The sequence below is a fragment of the Suricata suricatta genome, chromosome 4 (assembly GCF_006229205.1).
Source record: "Suricata suricatta isolate VVHF042 chromosome 4, meerkat_22Aug2017_6uvM2_HiC, whole genome shotgun sequence".
In the NCBI taxonomy this organism is placed as follows: domain Eukaryota; kingdom Metazoa; phylum Chordata; class Mammalia; order Carnivora; family Herpestidae; genus Suricata; species Suricata suricatta.
In genome coordinates, this window is record NC_043703.1 from 114,732,974 (window position 1) to 114,754,575 (window position 21,602).

A 21,602-nucleotide genomic window follows, 5' to 3' on the forward strand; every position below is an offset into this window, starting at 1 on the left:
GCTTGAGAACTTTACCCTAAGGTTTCATGGAATAAGTATTCTGTGGTGGCCTGTGTCATTCTAAAGCCAACATTCTTTTCCCATATCAGTGATTTGCAGCTGGCCATGGGGGGGGGGGCGCAGGTGGGAGTTCACCCTGTCCCACGTGGGAGAGTTTGATCAAAATCTCTGAAGGGACTCCCTGGACACAGAGTAACTATTTTCACATAATGGCTTTAGAGTCTACCAAGCCCTGCTCCGCCTCTCTCCCTCAGATGTCTCTTTCTTCATGATTTTCCTTTGTTTTCTCTTTTTCTTTTGTTTCTTTCCTCCAAATATTTCTTTAAACCCTCCTTGCATTCTTGAACCCACTCTAGTTTTCTTTTCTTTTGCTCTGAAGCTGGCCAGAGAGGTCTGAGCCCACAGGAGGTCACTGGCAATGCCCAGCTTTGGAGGAGGTCTCAGGGGGTCCTGAGAGATGTTTCCACAGGCTTTGGGGCTTTCCTGGTCCAGACTCTAAAAATTGAGCGGTTCAGGCACACATCGGTGTTTCAGTTGGTTAAGCTTCCAACTCTTTATTTCGGCTCAATTCATGATCTCATAGTCCATGAGATCAAGTCTTGTGTCTTTTTCTACACTTACAGCACTGAGCCTACTTGGGATTCTCTCCCCTTCCTCTCTCTCTGCCCCTCCTCTACTCACTCACTCTCTAATGCATGTGCTCTCTCTGTGTCAATCTCTCTCTCCAAACAAAAAGCTGATCCAGGTTAAACCAAAGGCTCCTTGCTAGAGAGCCTTGCACAGGTGGTGTAGAGCCAGATGATCTTTAGGATCCAATCCAAATGTAAGTTCTGTGTCTGGCTGACCACTTTCAATCATCCGTTGGACACAGACCCATTTATGTTCTGCCACTTACTAGAGGGTTGGACATGTTTAGCCTTTTCTGTGGCTGAGGCTCCGGAGATGATGCTCTGCCTGGCTACTGTCTGGGGCACTGGTCTCAGCCATGACAGTGTCACTTCTTGTCTACCCCCAGCCATTCTGCATGCCATTGGCCCAGCCCTTGTGAGCCAAGAGAACTACCTTAGGACAACCTGCTTCAGACAGACCCCTTCAAGGCAAGGGGGATTGTTTTTTAATTGAGCTAAAATTCACAAACCCTATAATTCATCACTTTAACCTCTTATAAGTGCACAGTTTAGATGGTTTTTAGTATATTCAACAAGGCTCTGCAATCATCTTTAACTTATTCCAGAGCATTTCATCACCTCAAAAAGAAACCTCCGTGAAGCATTCATTCCCTGTTCACGTCTTCCCCCAGCCCCTGGAAACCACCAATCTGTTTCCTGTCTCTGGACTTGCCTATTCTGGATGCTTCATATAAATGGAGTCATATAATATGTGCAGGTAGATGTTTAAAAAATTTTTTTTCCATGAAGATCATTCATTATTAGAGCCAGAAAATTACAGTTAAAAAACTTTATTTAATTAAGAAATTTTTAAATGTTTATTCATTTTTGAGAGACAGAGCATGAGCAGGGAGGAGCAGAAAGAGAGGGAGACACAGAATCTGAAGCAGACTCTAGGCTCTTAGCTGTCAGCACAGAGCCCAACACGGGGCTCAAACCCATGAACCTTGAGATCATGACCTGAGCTGAAGTCATATGCCTAACTGACTGAGTCCCCTAGGCATCCCTAAAAAACTTTATTTAGAAAGTCATAACTTTCTAACAGTAGAATGTGTTATGTTATATAATAACATATTGTCATAACTGTAACAAACCCATTAAGAGACAGCCTGGGTATTTTCCTTTAAAAACATCCTTCTGATGGAGCTGCTGTTTCTCAGTCCCAGAGCTGAGAGAGAGAAGTCGTGTGACTGGCATTGGCCACTCCTTTCAGACTGGTGGGAATCTCAGGAATCCCTTGGTTGGGCAAGGTTTCCTGTGGCAGATGAGGTGCAGTGTGGGTCTCAGAAGCTGACCCTAACTCAGTGACAGGTAGGGGTGGGATTCAGTTCTCCACTCTCCCTTTGTCTTTCTCGTAGGGGTGAAGAAGAGAACCAAAGTCATCAAGAACAGCGTGAACCCCGTATGGAATGAGGTATGTAAAATTTCCATTCTTTTTTGCTCCACTGCCACCGTCTCTGCAGTGACAAGCCAAGGGTTTGTGCGGGAGGTGACTTTCTCAGTGGTATTGTCAAGGAGGGGAGGGGCTACTGGTCCAGCGTGTCAACGAAATGTGCCTGCCTCCTGGGAGGAGGGTTGGTGGCTTGGCCTTCCAGGGAGATAGAACCATCTCCTCTGATGTGGGTGTGGCACGGGGAGGAGTGTGATGTCTTTTGTTTCTATTCCTTCCAGCTCTAGTCATCCACACAGAACTACCAGCTAGGTAGTTTGGGGGCTCTCTGGCCTGCCTCGTCTCTCTTATGCAGGCTGTTCTTCCTGCCCAAAGCCCTCGTCCTCCCTGATAAACCAGGACCTCAACCATCTCCCTGCCCATGGCCCCTGGTGGTCCTCTGGAAGCTCTGGATGCCCTCTATGGATGGGGTTGGGATGCACAGGGGTACCTTTGCTCTGAAGAGAGTCCCAGGGCCTTTGGATGGGCGTTCTCAGTGTGGCACTAATTCATGCTGCTCACCAGCAGCCTGGTTTCCACATGAGCACATTAATCTTGGTCTCAGAGGACCCTGCAGGGTCACTTGCATTCTCCTCAGCTGTGCTCCTGGCCTGGCTTCCTGGTGATTGGTGGAATTGAGTTGGGGGAAAGGGGCTGTGGGAGCCTGACTTCCTTCTCTCTTCTGCTGCCTTTGGCTTTCACTATATCTTTCGAAGATCTGGAACCCTGCTATTCATATATTCATTCATTCATTTACTAATTCATCCACCCGCCCACCAGCATTTTTCATGGATGGCTCCTCAGTATCATGGGGGGACCAGGGTGAGCCAGACACAGTCTCTTCTCATAGGGGGCCACAAGTTAAGATGGTTTTTCTCTTTTCCTTTCAGGGCTTTGAGTGGGACCTCAAGGGCATCCCTTTGGACCAGAGCTCTGAGCTTCATGTGGTGGTCAAAGACCATGAGACAATGGGAAGGAACAGGTGAGGTGGGCAAGGGTGACTCTGTGTCCTGAAGGTACAGGTAGGTTCGTGGTGGACACAGACTTCAGAATCTGGCCCCTGGAGAGCTAGTGTTTCAATTTAGCATTTATGGGAGACCTGCCTCTCGTGGGCTTGGGCACGTGGTAGATGTTGGTGAGCGGCCTGCTTGTAGTCTCAAGGACTCAGCCGGGGGTAAATCTGAGAGCTGTGCCGGCTCCGGGGCAGGGAGATGGGTTCGAATCAGGTGTGGACGCCTTTGCACAGACAGCCTGTGCCCTAGGGAGCAGGGAGGAAAAGGCTCCCAGTGTCCTGCTCTGGCCCAGGGGTGCCTGGGTGCAGTCACCTGTCTCCACCCAGCCCAGGCTGGTGAGGACATTGGCACACACTCCAGCAGGCAGGCTGGCAAAGTGCAGCCGCAGCTATCAGGGAGCTCTCAAGAAAGGCTTCATGCAGAGGAGGGACGTGAGGTGAGCTTTGCGGTTTAGAAGTCAAAAGATAATAAAGGTTTGTAGTGCCTGAATACCTCCCTTTGGCAAGCTTTTGTCTTGTTTCATGTGCATGGTTTGGAAGGTTGCCGGGCAGGAGCAGTGGAGGAGCAGCTGTGGAGGCACAAGCAGGCTCTTTGTAGGCGGCCAGTGGGTCCTTTCTCCTGTTCTGGAGCTCCAGGCCTTACATATGCTGGTGGCAGGGTAGGGGGGTGGGCAAGACCAACTGAGCTTGCAGACCGATGGCCCTGCTCACTGTGGGGTCAGGTGGTCTGAGAGATGCAGCCTGTGAGACCCCCTAGCCTTGACTGTGAGGGTAAGGTTCAGCATCTCTGCTGGGCGTGGCAGGGTACGGCCTGTGTTAGGTGCCGACAGGGGTGGGTTCCTGCTCTTGGTGCCATTTACCAAAGCAGGGGCTTGCTGTACTGTGATCTGGTCACAGGGGTGCCTTTGTCTGGTAACTGGGTCAGCCAGTGTCTGAGGCCCGGGAGGCCTGGTTGTGTTACCCTGGGGTGGGAGAGGAAAGGGAGGAAAGGAGGGAGGATTCAGAGGCCGAGGAAGCCAATGAGGGTCTCAGGCTGCAAAACACCTGCAAAGTTTCAATTCTTAAAAAGCTCGGAAGATAACCCAGCTGCCACAGTCTCTCTGTGGCTCTGCTGCTCATGGGTGCAGGGCATGGTATGTGCAGGGAGGGCGGGTGCACTTTCACTGGGACCTCTACCCCATCTGCAGGGAGGGCAGGAGCTGGAGTCAGTTCACACTCATGTGCCCCAACACAAACATTTTGTGCAGAAAAAGTAGCCTCTACCACACGTGAGTGTGGATCTGCAGGTGCGGGAGGGAGTAATGCTGAGCACTGGACAGTCCTGGAAGGCTTTCTGGAGGAGGCCCACACAGACTGACTCGAAGGCTTTGGGGGTGAGGGAGGGAGGGCTTTCCAGATTTGAGTATGGCAGGCAGTCATGCTAAGGCCTTACAGGTGGGACTCAGTCACATGACACATGCAGCCAGTGGGACCCGATTGGGAGGAATTCTCAGATACCAGGCTGAGGATAATAATAGCAAAACCACAACAGCTGATGTTTACCAAGGCCTTAGCCGAGTGTCTGGCCCTGTGCTGAGTCTTTATAAGGTGCTTTTCTCAGAGGCTGGTGATGGCAGAACTATTCTTTTTTTTTAATTTAAAAAAATGTTTATTTTTGACAGAGAGAGAGCACACAATTTGGGGAGGGACTTGGTGGGGGGCAGATACAGAAGATCTGAAGCAGGCTCCATGCTGACAACGTGAGCCTGACACAGAGCTCAAACTCACAAACTGTGAGATCACAGTCTGAGCTGAAGTTGATGCTCAACTGACTGAGCCACGCAGGTGCCCCTGGCAGAGCTACGCCTGAAGGCAGGTCTGCAGCACACTCATAACCTCTGAGTCCCTGTGCCTCTCAGAGGCTCCTAGAAGGCCCCAGCTGGTGCTGGACTCTTCTGGAGAGGTCCAGGCCTTCATGTTGCTGAAGTTGAGAGGGCTTAGTGACGCGAAGGTGGGACAGTCTGGTTACTGCAAGATATGTAGGAGGAAATGCATGTTTCATTTTCACGATCATATTTAGCATTTTACAGGCCCTGTGAGAAAATTTCTGAGATCAAGAAGGAGACCTGAGAGCAGGGGATGTGAAGATATTTTTTATCAATTCCAGGGCCAGGTTGGGTGACACCAGACCAATGTCACACATGGGGGCCAGGCTGTACTGCACCTTGGGGCCTTCTCGTTGGCCCCTCTGGGTGTCCTCTAGCTCCTGGGGGGAAGCTGGCTCCCTGAACACCAATTTGCCTCAGGGCCAGTGCTAGAAATCAGTTCCTCAAATATCAATTTGCAGAATTGCTAATTCTCAAAACTTCCTGATTTACTAGAGACTTCTTATATTTGCGTGTAGGCTTTGAGTTTTCCAAATGTGTCTTTATTTTATATTTGTGGCAATTAAAAATTATATTTGAACTAAAGTCAAATTTAAATTTAAAATTAAACTAAATTTAAACTTTAATTTTTAAGTGTTTTTATTTATTTTTGAGAGAGAGAGAGAGACATCTTGAGCAGGGGAGGGTCAGAGAGAGAGAGGGAGACACAGAATCCAAAGATAGGCTCCAGGCTCTGAGCTAGCTGTCAGCACAGAATCTCACGTGGGGTTCGAACCCACGAACTGTGAGACCATGACCTGACATGACCTGAGCCGAAGTCAGACTCTTAACCGACTGAGCCACCCAGGCGTCCCCTAAATTTAAACTTTAAGTTTAAATGTAAACATCTGAAGAATTTCACAGGTTGCACAAACCACACTGTCATGTGCGGAAATAGTGGCATTTTGACTTCATTATGGCAGCCAGTGGGGTATGCAGCCTCCATCGCACTTTGCTGGACCGTGAGATGCCTGAGGGTAAAGCTGTTGGAGGGGCATCTGGCGCTGCTGTGTTTCCCCTGATGACCGTTGGCAGTTTGGGGTGGCCTTGCCTGGCCTGCTGGCCTGGAGTGGGAGCTCGCGGAGCCCTCCTTGCCTCGGGACAGGAGCAGAGCCTTGGGGCTTCTCAGTTGCTCAGCACCTACACACCTGCCCGAGGGAACCCAGAACCAACTGTGGTGCCGGGCCAACTCTGTGCTGATAAAACCAGGTTTGAAATGCACAGAGAGGGAAACTCGGCTCCTATGGATGGGAGACACTCTTGAGAGCCCAGCTGGAGGTCCTGGACTCCTGTCTTGGGCTGCACTGAACAACTTTCTGTTTGCTGTGGGCTTCTCAGAGGGACGTTGCAGAGGTGTTGACCCTGATCCCTGACTGGTTGCTGTGACCACTGGGATGGTCAGCCTAGAGGTTCCTAATCCGGGCAACGTGATAGCATCACCTACAGCTTTTATATACTCCCTTGCCTTGCGGGTGTCGTCACAAAGTCCCAGGTGTTAGGTGTTTCTACTGGGCAGCCCGGGGTGAGAGCCACTCAGTCCAGACCAGTGCTGCCTGGCAGAACTTGCCGAGATGATGGAAATGTTCTGTGTTGGCTGGTATAACTGAGGAACCGAATCTTAAATTTTATTTAGTTTTAACCAATTTAAAGTTAATGTTTATTTATTAAAAACATTTTTTAACGTGTATTCATTTTTGAGAGAAGAGAGAGCACAAGTAGGGGACAGGCAGAGAGAGAGGGAGACGCAGAATCTGAAGTAGGCTCTAGGGTCTGAGCTGTCAGCACAGAGCCCGGTGCTGGGCTTGAACCTACAAATGGTGAAACCATGACCTGAGCTGAAGCCACATGCTTAGTTAAGTGTGTGACTGAGCCACCCAGATGCACCTGTTTATTTATTTTTGGGAGAGAGAAAGAGCGAGTGTGAGCGGGGAAGGGGCAGAGAGAGAGGGAGACCGAGGATCCAAAGCGAGGTCTGTGCTGCGGCAGAGAGCCCCCTGCCTGCTTTTGATGTGGGGCTCATAATGGCTACTGTGTTGGACAATGTAGCTCTCGAGTTTTACAAAAGTGTTCCTGCCCTGGTTGCATATTAGCATGATGTGGGAGCTTTAAAAGAGATCATTGTCTGGGCTCCACAGCAAACTGATGAAACAAGAAACTCTGGTGTGGGGTGCGGGCCTTCGTGCCTCTTCTAACTGCTCGGCGGAGGCCATGTGCACCCAAGGTTGGACGCCCACTGTGTTGGGGCCATGCTGGCACTTCTGTAAGGAAGTATTCTCGATATTTTCCTGGATCAGCTAGGAGACATAGGAACTGTCACTCTTACAGTAGTGTATGTAATTATTGGTGGAAATGATCACCACGAAATAATTATAGTTAAGACCGCACATGGGCAGAATTGTGAAGGGAATGAAAAATGGAATGAAGAATCTTGTTGGTTACTGTAAGCACTGACCTCGGAAAATGGGACATAATAAAAGTAATTCTGTAAGAGAAAACTCAAAATAGAAAGGAAATATATTCAGCAGAGCTTTTATGAACCAAATAATTGAAAAAAAAAATCTTTGAGCCAAATCTGTGTTGGGAAATTTAAACAGAAAATAGTTGTTATGAATGACACTAATTTTGGTCATATAAAAGAAAGATTGAAGAAAAGGGAAATAGTTAATTGTGCTGTATAGAAAGTACGTTAATAAATTCAGTGGGCTTAATTTAATTTGTTCCTTTTCAGTGGAAATGAATTAATGTAGGTATATTTTTGATTTAAATATTTGGTAAACATACACATGAAAGCAAAAGTCTCCATGGGGTCAAAACACCTGCCTGTCAGAAAAATACCAGGGCCAAAATGTTCTCCACTTTGACCACAGTAACTTATTGGCTTCAGGCCTATCCAGGCCTGGCATAGGGCGGCCAGACCCAACAAACATTCAGGACACCCAGTTAAGTCCCAAATATTGCATGGGAACAGATTTATTTATTTATTCATTCGTTCATTCATTTATTGCTAGTGTGAGCGGAGGAGGGGCAGAGGGAGGGAGGGAGAGCATCCTAAGCAGACTTCATGCTCAGTGCCAAGGCCGACATAGGGCTCAATCCCACGATCGTGAGATCATGACCTGAGCTGAAATCAAGAGTCAGACACTTAACTGACTGAGCCAGTCAGTCCCTGTATGGGACCTACCTATAATAAAAACATGTTCCTTGTTTATCTAAAATGTGAGCCTAACAGGGAATCCTGTATTCGATCTGGCAACCCTGTCTCAGGGTGACTGTGCACCCTGCCTCCCTTTCATCAAACAGCATAGAAAGACCCTTAACTCTATACCAAGGACCAGTTAGGAGGCACTTACTGCCTTTGAAAAAGCCTTTGTTTGGTGTTTAGGATAGCATTTTCTGTGGAGTAGTGTGGTCTACTTGGAACCTCTTAGGGACCCAGGGCATAAAGTGGGGCATTGAGGGGTCTCTCAGCCCCACACAGAGACTCGCCTTCCCTCCCCTGCCCGGGATCTGGGTCATCAGTCATGGTGTCTGCATCTGGCTGGAGGCCCAGGAGGCAATTTGGGAACCTTCTTGAATGCCTACTCCTTCTTCCTTTTTCGGTTGTTCCTCTTCCCACCCTTAGAGGCGGTTTGACAGGGTGGTCCAGGGGAAGAGCAGGAGCCTCGTCTCAGCGAAGCTCCCTGAGCCTCTCTGTTTCTTCCTCCTTGAGGGGGTTAAGTCAAACGCACAAGCACATCTGAGGGAACTCTGTGAAGAACTGCTGTGGCAGTTCCTTTTGGCACATCTTCTCCGTGTCTCTCTTGTGCTGCTTCCTGCTCCCTCAGTTCCTTCCATTCCCACTGGCATCAGGGTAATGGCAACACTAGTACGCACATTGCATGGTTGTTGTGACACTTGAATGAGATAGTCTGTGGGCGTCAGGTGCCCTAAGGGTGCTTGGCACACTGGAAGGTGTTTAGCGTGCAGGGACTGATGGGTCCATGCAGACACACACACACAGATCGCACCAACAGTGAGCGTACACCCACACATCCACATGGCTGTACCCTTGCCCATCAAAGCCTGCTCTCAGTCAGCGATGGTTTGAAAAAGGACTAATTCATACTGGAGTGTTGGTGCAGCCTGTGGCTTAATGTTTTGCCCCTCTTGGGAACCTGGGGTTCTGTCTATGCCAGACTCTGTTTAAAATTTTTTTAATGTTTATTTATTTTTGAGAGAGAGAGAGAGAAAGAAACAGAGTGCAAATGGGAGAGGGGCAGAGAGAGAGGGAGACAGAATCTGAAGCAGACTCCAGGCTCTGAGCTGTCAGCACAGAGGCTGACGTGGGGCTCGGGCTTGAATTCGTGAACTGCAAGATCATGACCTGAGCCAAAGTCTGACCCTTTAACTGACTGAGCCACCCCGGCGCCCCTGCCAGACTCTGTTTAGGCCAACAAGAGAATTAATGGTGAGCAGCAGGCACCACTATAGGCTTTGAGGAGGTATTTTGGGAATGAGGGTCTGACCTCTGTGACGATTGCTTGCAGGGCTGCCTCTGAGCCTGGACTAGGCCTTGGTGCCCTCAGGGTGGAGGGGGGAAGTGTTGGGGGACAATGGGCTTAATGTATTGGGGAATGTGGGCATTTTAGGGAAGGAGCTGAGCAAGTCTCAGTACTTAATAGAGGAGCCCCGCACAAGAATGCACAGGTGATGGCTGGGGCTCCTGGGGCAGGGGCGGGGCGGGGGGGGGGGCTGCCTGGATGGCACCTGTGGCCTCTACAAGGAGCATGTTGATGTGGTGGAGGGATTCCATCCCCAAGGGAGCAGGGAGTCTCAGTTCCGCAGCTGTCCCCAGAGCTGAGCAGGGCAGGGGTGGTGGCATGACAATGAGGCTCAAAGGCTTCTCTCAGGACCCCCCCTCCCATCAGTAATGAACCTTGTAATGACACTGTCTGCCACCTGGATTTCTCCGAACCTGTTTCCTCATCAGGATAATGGCAACACTAGTACGCACATTGCATGGTTGTTGTGACACTTGAATGAGATAGTCTGTGGGCGTCAGATGCCCTAAGGGTGCTTGGCACACTGGAAGGTGTTTAGCGTGCAGGGACTGATGGGTCCATGCAGACACACATGCACAGACCGCACCAACAGTGAGCGTACACCCACACATCCCACATGGCTGTACAGAGTGTGCACCAGCATGCCACACACACATGTGCACACCCCTTCTTTAATTTATGAAAACTCTCACAGGAATATAAAAATGTTAAGTATTTTTTATAAGCGAAAGTAACCTCCATTCTTCAAAAGCTATAAAGGAAGAGGTGCAAGTTTTCCTTCCCCCATCTGCTGCTTCCCTTCCCTCTGGTGTGTCCGTCGTTGACAGTTTGGTGCATGTCTTCCTCGGCTACTCCTAAGCCTATGCAAACATCTGTTCACATGCTAGTGTATGCATGTACTTGAACAAAAATGCGATCACATCGTACAAACTGGTCTACACCCTGCTTTTCATCACTTCTATCATGGACCCTTTCCTAGTATGTATTGATCACCCCCATTTGAAATGGTTGTGTGGTGTTTCACAGGGTAGGCACCCCATGATTTATCCCACTGTATCCTTACTGACTGGGATTCAGTTTCTTTCTCATTTCCTTCCTGCCTCTTCAGTGGATATCTTTATCCAAACTGCTTTATGTCCTTACACTACTGTTTTCTTTAAAATGAGTCCTTAAAACTGGGATTATTGGATCAAAGGATATGAACATATACCATTTTCATAGATTCTGCCAAATAACTTTTCAAAAATGTGTCCTAATTTATGTCCACCAACAGTGTCAAAAAAAGATGACTGTCTTTTAATTTTTGCTTAGTGCCATGGTACGGGAAAAAAGAATCTTATAAACTGTGTTTGGTTTTTTTTTTAAGATTTTATTTTTAAGTAACCTCTACACTCAACGTGGGGCTTGAACTCACAACCCCTATATCAAGAGTCACATGCTCGACTGACTGAGCCAGCCAGGTGCCCCTAAACTATTTTCTTGGCTACTTGTGAAGGTGGGCATCTTTTCATGTGTTTTATTGCCTAATTCATAGCGTTTGTATGTTTGGGATCTTATCAGGAATATTAATTCTCCATATGTTTTATGTGTGTGGGGTATTTTCTCCCTGCTGACAAATGTCATTCCCACATAGGAATAGACACTCACCCAGATGTGTGTGTGTGTGTGTGTGTGCATTTAGACATCTAAAAAGGCAGAGTGGTGGTTTGCTGTTGCTAGAATTTGGGCAAAGTAAGCCTAAGTTCAGCCTCTGGGTTTCAGTAGGCTGATTTGCAGGCCCCCCCTTCCTGGAATATTTGGGAGGCAGGAATATTTACAGTTCACATCTCATTGTTTTCAGCATGCTCGGAAGTGTTGATCGTACCCTTATTTTCCAAGGATTTTTATAACTATAGACTCCAGGACATCCCTGAGTTTCAGAATAGTTTTTCTTTTGTCTATCTGTGGATTGAAGTGGAAAACTATTTAGTCACCTTTGGGCAGCCCCTGGGGAATCAGATACTGGCGGGAAGGCTGCCAGAGACCAGGGGGTGGGAATGTCCTGCTGTCACTCGTTTCCTGCTCCTCACTGCCCAGCACAAATGGCTGAGGGCTGGAGGGGACACAGATCACGGCTGTCTCCTCACAGGGACCTTAAACCTCCCCTGAGAGTGTGTGTGTGTGTGTGTGTGTGTGCATGCGCGTCCTTCCAGAACAGTACTCTGACTTTCCGGTCATGCCTGATTCATTGAATCTGTTGAGAGGAAGGTGCAGCTGAGTCAGTGACCTTTGAGTTGTAATGTACGTATTTTAGTTGACATGTTCTTTTCTCAGTTTAAAAGATAAAGTATGAGAAACTGATATCTGGAAACACTTCTGGAGGTTTTTAAGAAATAATTTTGATCTTATAAAAAAGTTGCAAAAATAGAACAAAAACGGGGCGCCTGGGTGGCTCAGTCGGTTAAGTAGTTAAGGGTCCCACTCTTGATTTTGGCTCAGGTCATGATCACATGGTTCATGGGATTGAGCCCCATATCAGACTCGTGCTGACATTGAGGAGCCTGCTTTGAATTCTCTCTCTCCCTTTCTCTCTCTGTCCCTCCCCTGCTTGTGCACACTCACTCTCTCAAAATAAATAAATAAATAAACTTTAAAAAATAGAACAAAGAATATCCATAATCTCTTTACTTAGAATCACTGATTAACATTCTACCCCATTTGCTTTACAATATTCTCTCTCCCTCCTTCCCGTTTCCTTCCTTCCTTTTTCTCTCTCTCATTTGAGGGTAAGTTACATTCGCTATGGCCCTGTATCCCTAAATACTTCAGTGAATATTTCCTAAAAAATATATTTTTAAGAATTTAAAAATAGGAATTAAGATTAGGGATAGTCTTTTACATAATTACACTGTATTTATCAACTTTAGTAAACTTAACAAAGCTAATTCACCGTTCATCTTCTGTCTTATCCACTGACCAAATAATGTCTTTTATAGCAAGTCCCCCTCCTCCTCTTCCTCAGTATGGGGTCCAGTCTAGACTTCCATATTGAATTTTATCATTATATTTCAACAACTTTCTTTAATCTGGAACATTCCTACAACCTTCGTCTTTTACAACAACTTACATTTTTGAATAATATAATATACCAGTTTTTTGTTAATTGAATGTTCTTCATTTGAGGTTTGTCTCATGCTTTTCTAATGATTAGATTTGTTGCGAATTCCTGGCCAGAATACTTTGTGGGTGTGTTGGTTCTCAGGTTCTGGAAGCACAAGATGTCCCTCATTGGTGATGTTCATTTTGATCACCTGTCAGGGTGGTGTCTGATTTTTTCCATTGCATATTTACTGTTCTTTTCCCCTTTTTGAAGTCTTAGTTTTTAAATAATTTTTAAATTTTATTTTAAAGAGAGTGAGCAAATAAACAGGGGAGAGGGAGAGAGAGAGAGAGAGAGAGAGAGAGAGAGAATCTCAAGCAGGTCCACGCTCAGTGAGGATCCCAATGTGGAACTTGATCCCACAACCCTGTCTCAGAGAGTTGGATGTTTAACTGACTAAGCCACCCAGGTACCACCCCCCTCCCAAAGTCTTAAGAACACATTAAGACCCTGCAAATATCCTGTGCCTCATCAAAATGTGCCCCTAAATTTAGCATCCACAGAAAAAGGCCCAATGTTTTCAAATGAAATTGTTTAGATTTCTATGTGCTTCATTAAAATAAACTTACTTGGCCACTTTAATTTATAGCCTCCCACTTAGGTCTCAGATTTGGGAGGCCATTACCCCATAGTTCTCCCATCTCTGATAGGACAGTTAACCTCACTGGGTGATGAGTCTGGGAACTAGTTCCTTTTTCTTGGAGGAAAAATTTGTGCCTGTCAATGTGTAAACTGCCTGGACCTCTCTGTCCTACCCCATGCCAATTCCTGACTTCTCTTTCAGTCTGTGGGATGACAGCAGCGATTTTAGCCCTCGCATTTTTCCTGCCCCCACATTCCAGTGGCTCCAGAGCATAGACAGCACTGCCAAAAGGGATGGCCAGGTCTGGGGAGGCTGGGAAAACAGAGACATGTTTCTATTAGTAGGCTGCAGGGGGCGGGGCCAAGGCCCATGGTGGGTAGGGAAGTAGGGGGATGGGGCCATAGAGGGGTATTGAGTAAGTAAAGAGATTATGGATATTCTTTGTTCTCTTTTTTAAAGTTTATTTATTTATTTATTTTGAGAGAGAGTGAGTGTGCACAAGCAGGGGAGGGACAGAGAGAGAAAGGGAGAGAGAGAATTCAAAGCAGGCTCCTCAATGTCAGCACGAGTCTGATATGGGGCTCAATTTCATGAACCATCTGCCGGGCTCTGCACACACTCAGAGCTGGCTCCCAGGCAGCTGGTGCAGGACCCCCAGGTCCCTCCTTACTTCATATGACCCATACTGAATCCTGTCTGCCGCCAGTGGCCACTGGTTGGTATCAGTGCCAGTGCTCCTGAGCGCAGGGCACTGCTGGTTTCATATAGGCCTCTGGGCCCTAGAGTCTGTGCCTCAGTCTTGATCTCTGGATGCAGTGGGTCTCCCTGAGGGTCTGGGCCCTCCTCCCCCTCTCTCCCATCTCTGCGGAAGAGTGGCCATATGGGTTTCCTATGATCAAGCCTCATCCCAGCCCACCTCCCCAGGAGGTCTGGTCTCCCCAGGCTGGCCTCCCGGAGCAGTTCTGTGCTGCCCACTCTGGCGCAGCCTGCTTCTTAGGCTTGGGCACAGGCAGCCTGCTGTGCTGCCTCCAGCCTCTCCTCCCAGAGGAGAGGGGGCTTGTGAAGCTACCCAGCTTCTCCAAAGGACTGGTCCCAAGGCCTATGACAGGGGTGGGAAGTGGGGGCACTTCAAGGTCTAGAAAGATATTAAGGGAGGAAATAACAAGTGGTCCCTTTTGACCCGGGCCTCCCTGCCTCCGGAGGTGCCTGGGCTGGCAGGGGTGGGGCCGGCACTTCCCTCTGCATTTCCTCCCATTGTTCCTGCCCCACTTCCTGGAATTCTCCAAGGGGTGGGCGGAGTGGGTTGGCTGGCCTGGGCCTGAGAGGGAGGCCACGGAGGCCAGGCCTTGCTCTTGCAGCAGCCTCCAGGGCTCCCTTCCAGCAGCACGTCTGCACCACCAGGCCTGCCATCCCCTCTGCTCCCACTGTCCACTGTGCCTTTCCCTCCCCCCAGGTGGCCCCCTCAGGGATGTGGGGACCTGAGTTCTAGGGCAGGCTCTGCCATCTACCTGCTGGAGCCAGTCTCTGCTCTGCTGACCCCGAAGGAAGTGTGACTCTGATGGCATGGATTCACAGGTCTTTTACCCCTACTGTCTTGTCTTTTTGACATTGCCTGGGTCCTGGTGTCACCCAGCTTACTAACATGAGTTTGCTTCTCGGTGAGTCACAGATAGAAGCTGCAGCTGGTAGAGTTGTTGCACAAAGGAAACTTTATTTGCAGCAAATGAAGACACAGGCAATAACTTTTAAAGCCATGACTCCCCTGGCAAGGGGTGAATGCCTTCCTTTTCTTTAAAATCTTTAGATAGGGCAAGAGGTCAGTCATGCACCTTAAGGAAATATGCCTGTACCTACATTGTATGTCATGTAAATGAGGCCTGTGCTCCTCCTCAGGCAGAGATCATAGTATTATAATGAGGTGAAGGTCACTGTCAGTCACTGCAGAGCTCACTCCGTGGTTCATCTGCAGGTTGTAAGTGGAGACTTAAGCTCGACCTGGTCTGGGTGGTCTGGGCTACTGAACTCTGCACCAGGGCAGTCATGATTGTTTGAGGGGTCATTTGGTTTTCATCATGGGATGCTATGCCAGTGGAATCTTTTTCCTGAGTTAGTAGAGAAGCTGGAAAGAAGAGCTTACAGGAAAATATGGGACAAAGGTCAGTAGTAACAAGCAGGTGAGCAGTCAAGGTCAGGTCTTGGGTTCTACCTGGTGACACTGAGGACACTTCAGTCAACACCCTGGTGACAGGTGCCTTCCCCATGCTGGCCCTGTGGGATGGAGACTCTCCAGGAGCTCTTGCTTACGCTGTGGTACAAGCCTGCTCCATGCTGCAAAGGAATAGAACACACAGCAGTCCACATTCTAGAAAATGTGACTCCTGGCACCATGAGGAATGAATAGTAGGGACCAACTCTCTCTTTAGCCCTTTTTTAAAGAAATGTCAGAAAAATGTTACAAAATTCAGCACAAATCAGGCTATTGCCTTGCTGGCCAAGGAACATGCTAGGTGACCAACAGTCTGCTGGTCCCAAGAGGAATGGAGCTCAAGTGACTTTATTGTCCAGAAGCTTACAGAAGCAGCAATTAATTAATGAGTAATTCATTACTTTTATTGTGGTAAAATATACATCACAAAACTTACCATTTTAACCATTTTAAGTGTACAGTTCAGTGGCATGAAGCACCTTCACGCTGTTATACAACTATCACCACCATCTGTCTCTAGAACCTTATCGTCTTCCCAAAATGAAACTGTACCCACTAAATAACAACTCCCCATTTCCCCTTCCTCCAGCCCCTGGTAACCTCTATTTTATTTTCTTTCTTCACGAACTTGCTTATTCTAAGAATTTCATGCAAATGGAATCACACAGTATATATCTTTTCGTATCTGGCTTATTTCACTTCATATAATGTCTCCAGGGTTCATTCATGTTGTTGCAGGTGTGAGACTTTCTTTCCTTTTTTGAGGCTTAATAATATTTCACAGCATACATGTTTCTAATTAATTCATTTTATCGTAATTTTTATTGCATTTTATTTATCCATTCATTTCTTTTTTTTTTCATGCATGCAAAAGCAAAGGGCTTTATTACGAGTTTAGGCTGGCCGAGCCTAAACTCGGGTTTACAGACTTTACCAGCGCAGTAGATCCATGCGGAGAGAGCCCCAAGCATGGCGGGGTAGACGCTTTTTTAGGGAGTGGGCGTTACAGGAAATGGTGACACAGGCACAGCGATCCAATCCCTACCCTCCCTATCAATACTGGCAGTAACTTTAACCATACATAGTGGGAGCCAATCACAACATTTAGAGTATTGACCAATCAGAGTGGGCCCAGGACCCTCACGTAGGGCCTGACTAGTCTTAACCTCCATCTTTAGGCCCTCCCTTAGAAATGTTAAAGGTGTTAGCTGGTCTTTCCTGATTGGGCGTTAGAAGCTGACACCTATGCTTCCACGGTCAGAGAATCAAATGTTCATTTCTTTATTTATTCATCTGTTAATAGATACTTGGGTTGTTTAATTTTTGGGCGATTGTGAATAATCCTGTTATGAACATGGGTGTGCAAATATCTCTTCAAGTCCCAGATTTCAATTCTTTTGATATATACCCACAAATGGAATTGCTAGATTCTGTGGTTTGATCCATTTTTCCATTCCCACCAACAAGGCACAAGGGTTCCATTTCTCCACATCCTCACCCGTTTTTGTTGTTTTCTGGTTTTTTCCATAGCAGCCATCCTAATGAATGTGAAGTAATATGTCATTTTGAACAGCCAGGTTTTTTTCTTTTATGAGTATTTTATTTTATTTTTTAAATTTAAATTTTAGTTAACATATAATGGAATATTGGTTTCAGGAGTAGAATCCAGTGATTCATCACTTACATACACTACCCAGTGCTCATCACAAGTGGCCTTCTTAGTACCTGTCACCCACCTAGTCCATCTCCCACCCACCTCTATCACCCCTCAGTTGGTTCTCTATCATTAAGAGTCTCTAGTGGTTTGTTTCCCTCTCTTTTCTTCCCCACATCCCCCCTTCCCATATGTTCATCTGCTTTGTTTCTTAAATTCCACATATGAATGAAATCATATGGTATTTGTTTTTCTCTGATTGACTTATTTTGCCTGGCATAATACATTCTAGCTCCATTTGTCATTGCAAATGGCAAGATTTCATTCTTTTTGATGGCTGAGTAATATTCCATTATATTTATGTATTCCATTAAATATACCCCCCCCCCCACATCTTTATCCATATCCATTCACTAGTGGATGGACATTTGGGCTTTTTCCATAATATAGCTATTGTTGAGAGCACTGCTATAAACATTGGGGTGCATGTGCCCCTTTAAATCTGTATTTTTGTATCCTTTGGGTAAATACATAGTAGTGAAATTGCTGGATCATTGGGTAGTTCTATTTTTAGTTTCTTGAGGAGCCTCCATACTGTTCTCCAGAGGGTTCTGTGTAAAAGGGTTCCCCTTTCTCCTCATCCTTGCCAACATTTGTTGTTTCTTGTGTTGTTAATTTTAGCCATTCTGACAGATATGAGGTGGTATCTCATCATGGTTTTGATTTGTGTTTCCGTGAAATTGGGTTATGTTGAGCATCTTTTCATGTGTCAGTTAGAAATCTGGATGTCTTCTTTAGAAAAGTGTCTATTCGTGTCTTCTGCCCGATTCTTAACTGGGTTATTTGTATTTTGGGTATTGAGTTTGATAAATTCCTTATAGATTTTGGGTATTAAACCTTTATCTGATATGTTGTTTGCAAATATCTTCTCCCATTCCATAGGCTGCCTTTTACTTTTGTTGATTATTTCCATTGCTGTGCAGAAGCTTTTTATCTTGAAGTCCCAATAGTTCATGTTTGCTTTTGTTTCTCTTGCCTTTGGAGAAGTTGCTGCGGCCGAGGTCAAAGAGATTGCTGCCTGTGTTCTCCTTTAGGATTTGGAGGGCTTCCTGTGTGAGCAGCCAGTTTTAAAAAATCAACTATTCAGGTCAAGATAGAAGTTTTACTTCAATAAAACTTCATAAAACCTATGTTTTATGTGTTCCCGACGATGTTTTATGTATTCATAAAAACCTACATTCAAATCGGTTGTTATAGACACTAGGAAAAAGGAGGGCCCCAAATAACAGGTGTGCTGTTTATTCATCAGGGGAAAGAAAGTTAAGAAGCAAATGATGAGAGGGGCACCTAGGTGGCTCAGTTGGTTGAGCGACTGGCTTCAGCTCAGGTCATGATCTCACAGTTTGTGGGTTCGAGCCCCATGTCAGGCTCTGTACTGACAGCCCAGAGCCTGGAGTCTGCTTCAGATTCTGTATCTCCCCCTCTCTCTGATGCTCCCCTGTTTGCACTGTCTCTGTCTCTCAAAAATAAATAAAAACCATTAAAAAAAAAAGAAGCAAATGATGAGAGCAGTCCTGTGGCTCTTCACTGACCACAGCCTGACAGCAATGTGCAGGAAGCACACAGAAGTCTGATGCAGACCTCAGGCGACAGTTCTGATGGAGATGGGCCACTTGCTGCCCCTGATTTCCTCCCACCACTACAGAGGTGCAAAATGCAGTTTGCCCGTCGGGAACACAAACGTTTTCCTTGTCACTCTTTGAAGGATGCCTGAACTGATCATCACTCAGTGACCTACTCTTTCCAAGAGCCTATACATTTATGCCCCAGCCCCCCCCCCCCCCCCCCCCCCCCCCCCCCCCCCCCCCCCCCCCCCCCCCCCCCCCCCCCCCCCCCCGTCAGAGGTGCTACCTTAGGTGTGTGTGGTGTGACAGTTCTGGGCCACTCTTGGGAGTGGGGCATGTCCACCCTGCCCCAATTTGCTTTTCTAATTGTGTCTGAAGACAGGAAAGACAGTTTTTCATTTATGATCAGTCATTGCTGGCTGAGGCCTGGGAAAGCAGTATAGATGGCTAGTGTAGATGGGGGGCAGAGGGGCTACTGTAGCTTCAAGCAAGGCAAGTGTGATGGCAGAGAAATTGCCCTGCTTTCAGAAGACACTGGCCTGGTGGATTGCTGAGGTGTGATGGCCACGACAGCCCTTATATGGGTGTGTCCAGGAGGACAGGGGTGGTGGGGCTGGGCCTCTGGGGAGAGGCAGAAAGGGGTCAAAGTTGACCTTGGGAGAAGGTGTCTCATTCTAGTGCAGGGAGAGGGTCCTGGCCCTCCAGGGATGGTACATGGGGTGGCTGGGGGCAGGTGCTAGGGAGCATGGTGGGGTCCTAGGGCACTGTGGTATTTTCGGCAGATCAGCTTTGCCTGCAGGGTGTTTGTTTGTGGGGTAAGGTGGTAGTGGCAGAGGTAGGGGTGGGGGTGGAATGTTGGGAGAAGTCAGGCACATTAGGCTAGTTCTTTATATTCTATTTCTCTCTCCACTTAGGTTCTTGGGGGAAGCCAAAGTCCCACTCCGGGAGGTCCTTGCTACCCCCAGTCTATCTGCCAGCTTCAATGCCCCCCTGCTGGACACCAAGAATCAGCCCACGGGGGTAAGTAGCTACTGGACCTTTGCATCAGGCTCAGTCTGGTCTGAGACCTTGCCTTTCTGATGCAAGTGGTGTGTCAGAGCTCATCTACCAGCAGCCAGGCCTGGCCCTCCCTGGCGAGAGCTCAGGGTGCTGGGGAAGGGAACTGGCATGGAAGAGGTGGGAAGGGAACAGGAGGGAACCCTGGGCCCATCTGCTGGGCTCAAGTCAGCCTTCTCTCACACCAGCTTTGCCTGTCCCCTGGGTCTCCTCCTGTTCTGTAGGGAGGCACAGTCACCTCCTGGCATTGGTTTTTCACTAGAAACCTGATGTCTCCCCAAGCTTCCTGGGCAGCCTGGGCTATGGCTCCCACAATCTCCTTGGCAGCCCTCCCTCACCAGCCAGGCCCCATCTCTGGATCCGGAATATCTGACTCATCTGGGTCACAGATCACAGGGAAAGGGGCAGACATTCCCCTCCCCTGCCCACCGGGACCTGTCAGACCCTCTTCCTTTCCTCCATTGTCCTTCCTGCCCCTCCCCCAGCCTTTCCAGTGCTTTGCCAGTCCTAGCAGACAATTTCCAGCCCTAATCTCTGGCTTCCCGTTATTTTTAGGGAGCTAAATATACGCTGCAGGGTTCTTTCTTCCTGGTCAGTAGAATTCCTGACCTTCCCTCTGGGTCAGCTCCACCTCCCAGGATCCATTTGGAAATACTTCCTCCCAGTGAGGTCTTGAGGATTCTGGGCTGAGTTCTCTTAGTTCTCTTAGTTCTGGGCTACTATGGGTGTGTGTGTGTGTGTGTGTGTGTGTGTGAGGGTGGGGGCTCTTGGCTGGCTTAATGAGTCAGGAAATGGCCAATCTGGGCAGAACTCTGAATGGAACCACTACTGGGTACTGAGAGCTGGAGAAAGAGAGTGACTGACTAAAGTCACACGGTGAATCCATGTCCAAATGGGGACAAACGGGAGGGTGGCACATCTCCTAAACTCTCAGGGGTGGAAGGGACTTGAATGGATTCCTGGTCCACTGCCCTTCTGATGCTGGAATTTCCTCCCTAGGTATCTTAGGCCAATGTTGGTTGGCTCCTTCCCTCATCAGAGATGTTACTTCCCAGGATAATCCATCCCTTTCTCAGATAGTCTCATGGGCAGAACATTCGGGTTTAGTGCAGTGACCACTTGTAGGGTTGTAACCTCTTTAGGAGCTTTCCAGGTGAAATCTGAAACCAGCTCCCTTTCAAGGAAGGCAGGGGAGAGCAAAGGAAGAGGCAGGGCACTCCAGACTGGTAGGCAGCAGGTTTAGTAAGCATGGGAACTTACGAATGAGGCTTGTCTGGGGCAACAGCAAGATGAGTAGATCCTGCACCCATCCACCAAGTCTTTAAAGTTTATATAGAGGTCTTAACTGGGTTCAGTCATGTTTACCATCCAGATAGTCTCAGCACCATGTCACTAGCTCAAGACTGTGCCTGGAGCAGCCTTTGGGAGCAAGGAAAGCAAGCAGAACTGACATTCCAAGGATAGTAGAGAGGAGGAGGAGCCTCCAATTGCCTAGATTTAGCTCATGGATCAACTGGTGGGCGTTGATGACCTCCTCCAGTATCAGTCAACCTGTCTCCATCACCTCCTGAATCCCCCCTTGTCCTCATCTGAACTCTAGTTTACTCGTGCAATCTAAGGGATCTAGCATCAATTTCCAATGTGTGTGTGTGTGTGTGTGTGTGTGTGTGTGTGTGTGTGTTTTCCCTCTACACCACCAAGCAGTTCTCTGACACCAGCTGCGTGTCCTACAATTCAACTCAGTTCTGACACTGTCTATCCAAAGACAGCACTGTGTTAAGGGCT

At 47.7% G+C, this 21,602-nt stretch overlaps 1 protein-coding gene across 1 annotated transcript in view; it reads left to right on the forward strand.

Annotated features, from left to right (window-relative positions):
• The window catches only part of DYSF (dysferlin), a 209,043-nt gene that overhangs the window by 28,070 nt on the left and 159,371 nt on the right, over positions 1–21,602 (forward strand). The window contains exons 2-4 of the mRNA XM_029938519.1: positions 2,027–2,082; positions 2,988–3,079; positions 19,676–19,781. Coding sequence (XP_029794379.1) covers positions 2,027–2,082; positions 2,988–3,079; positions 19,676–19,781 — 254 coding nt within the window. The remainder of the gene's footprint in view (positions 1–2,026; positions 2,083–2,987; positions 3,080–19,675; positions 19,782–21,602) is intronic.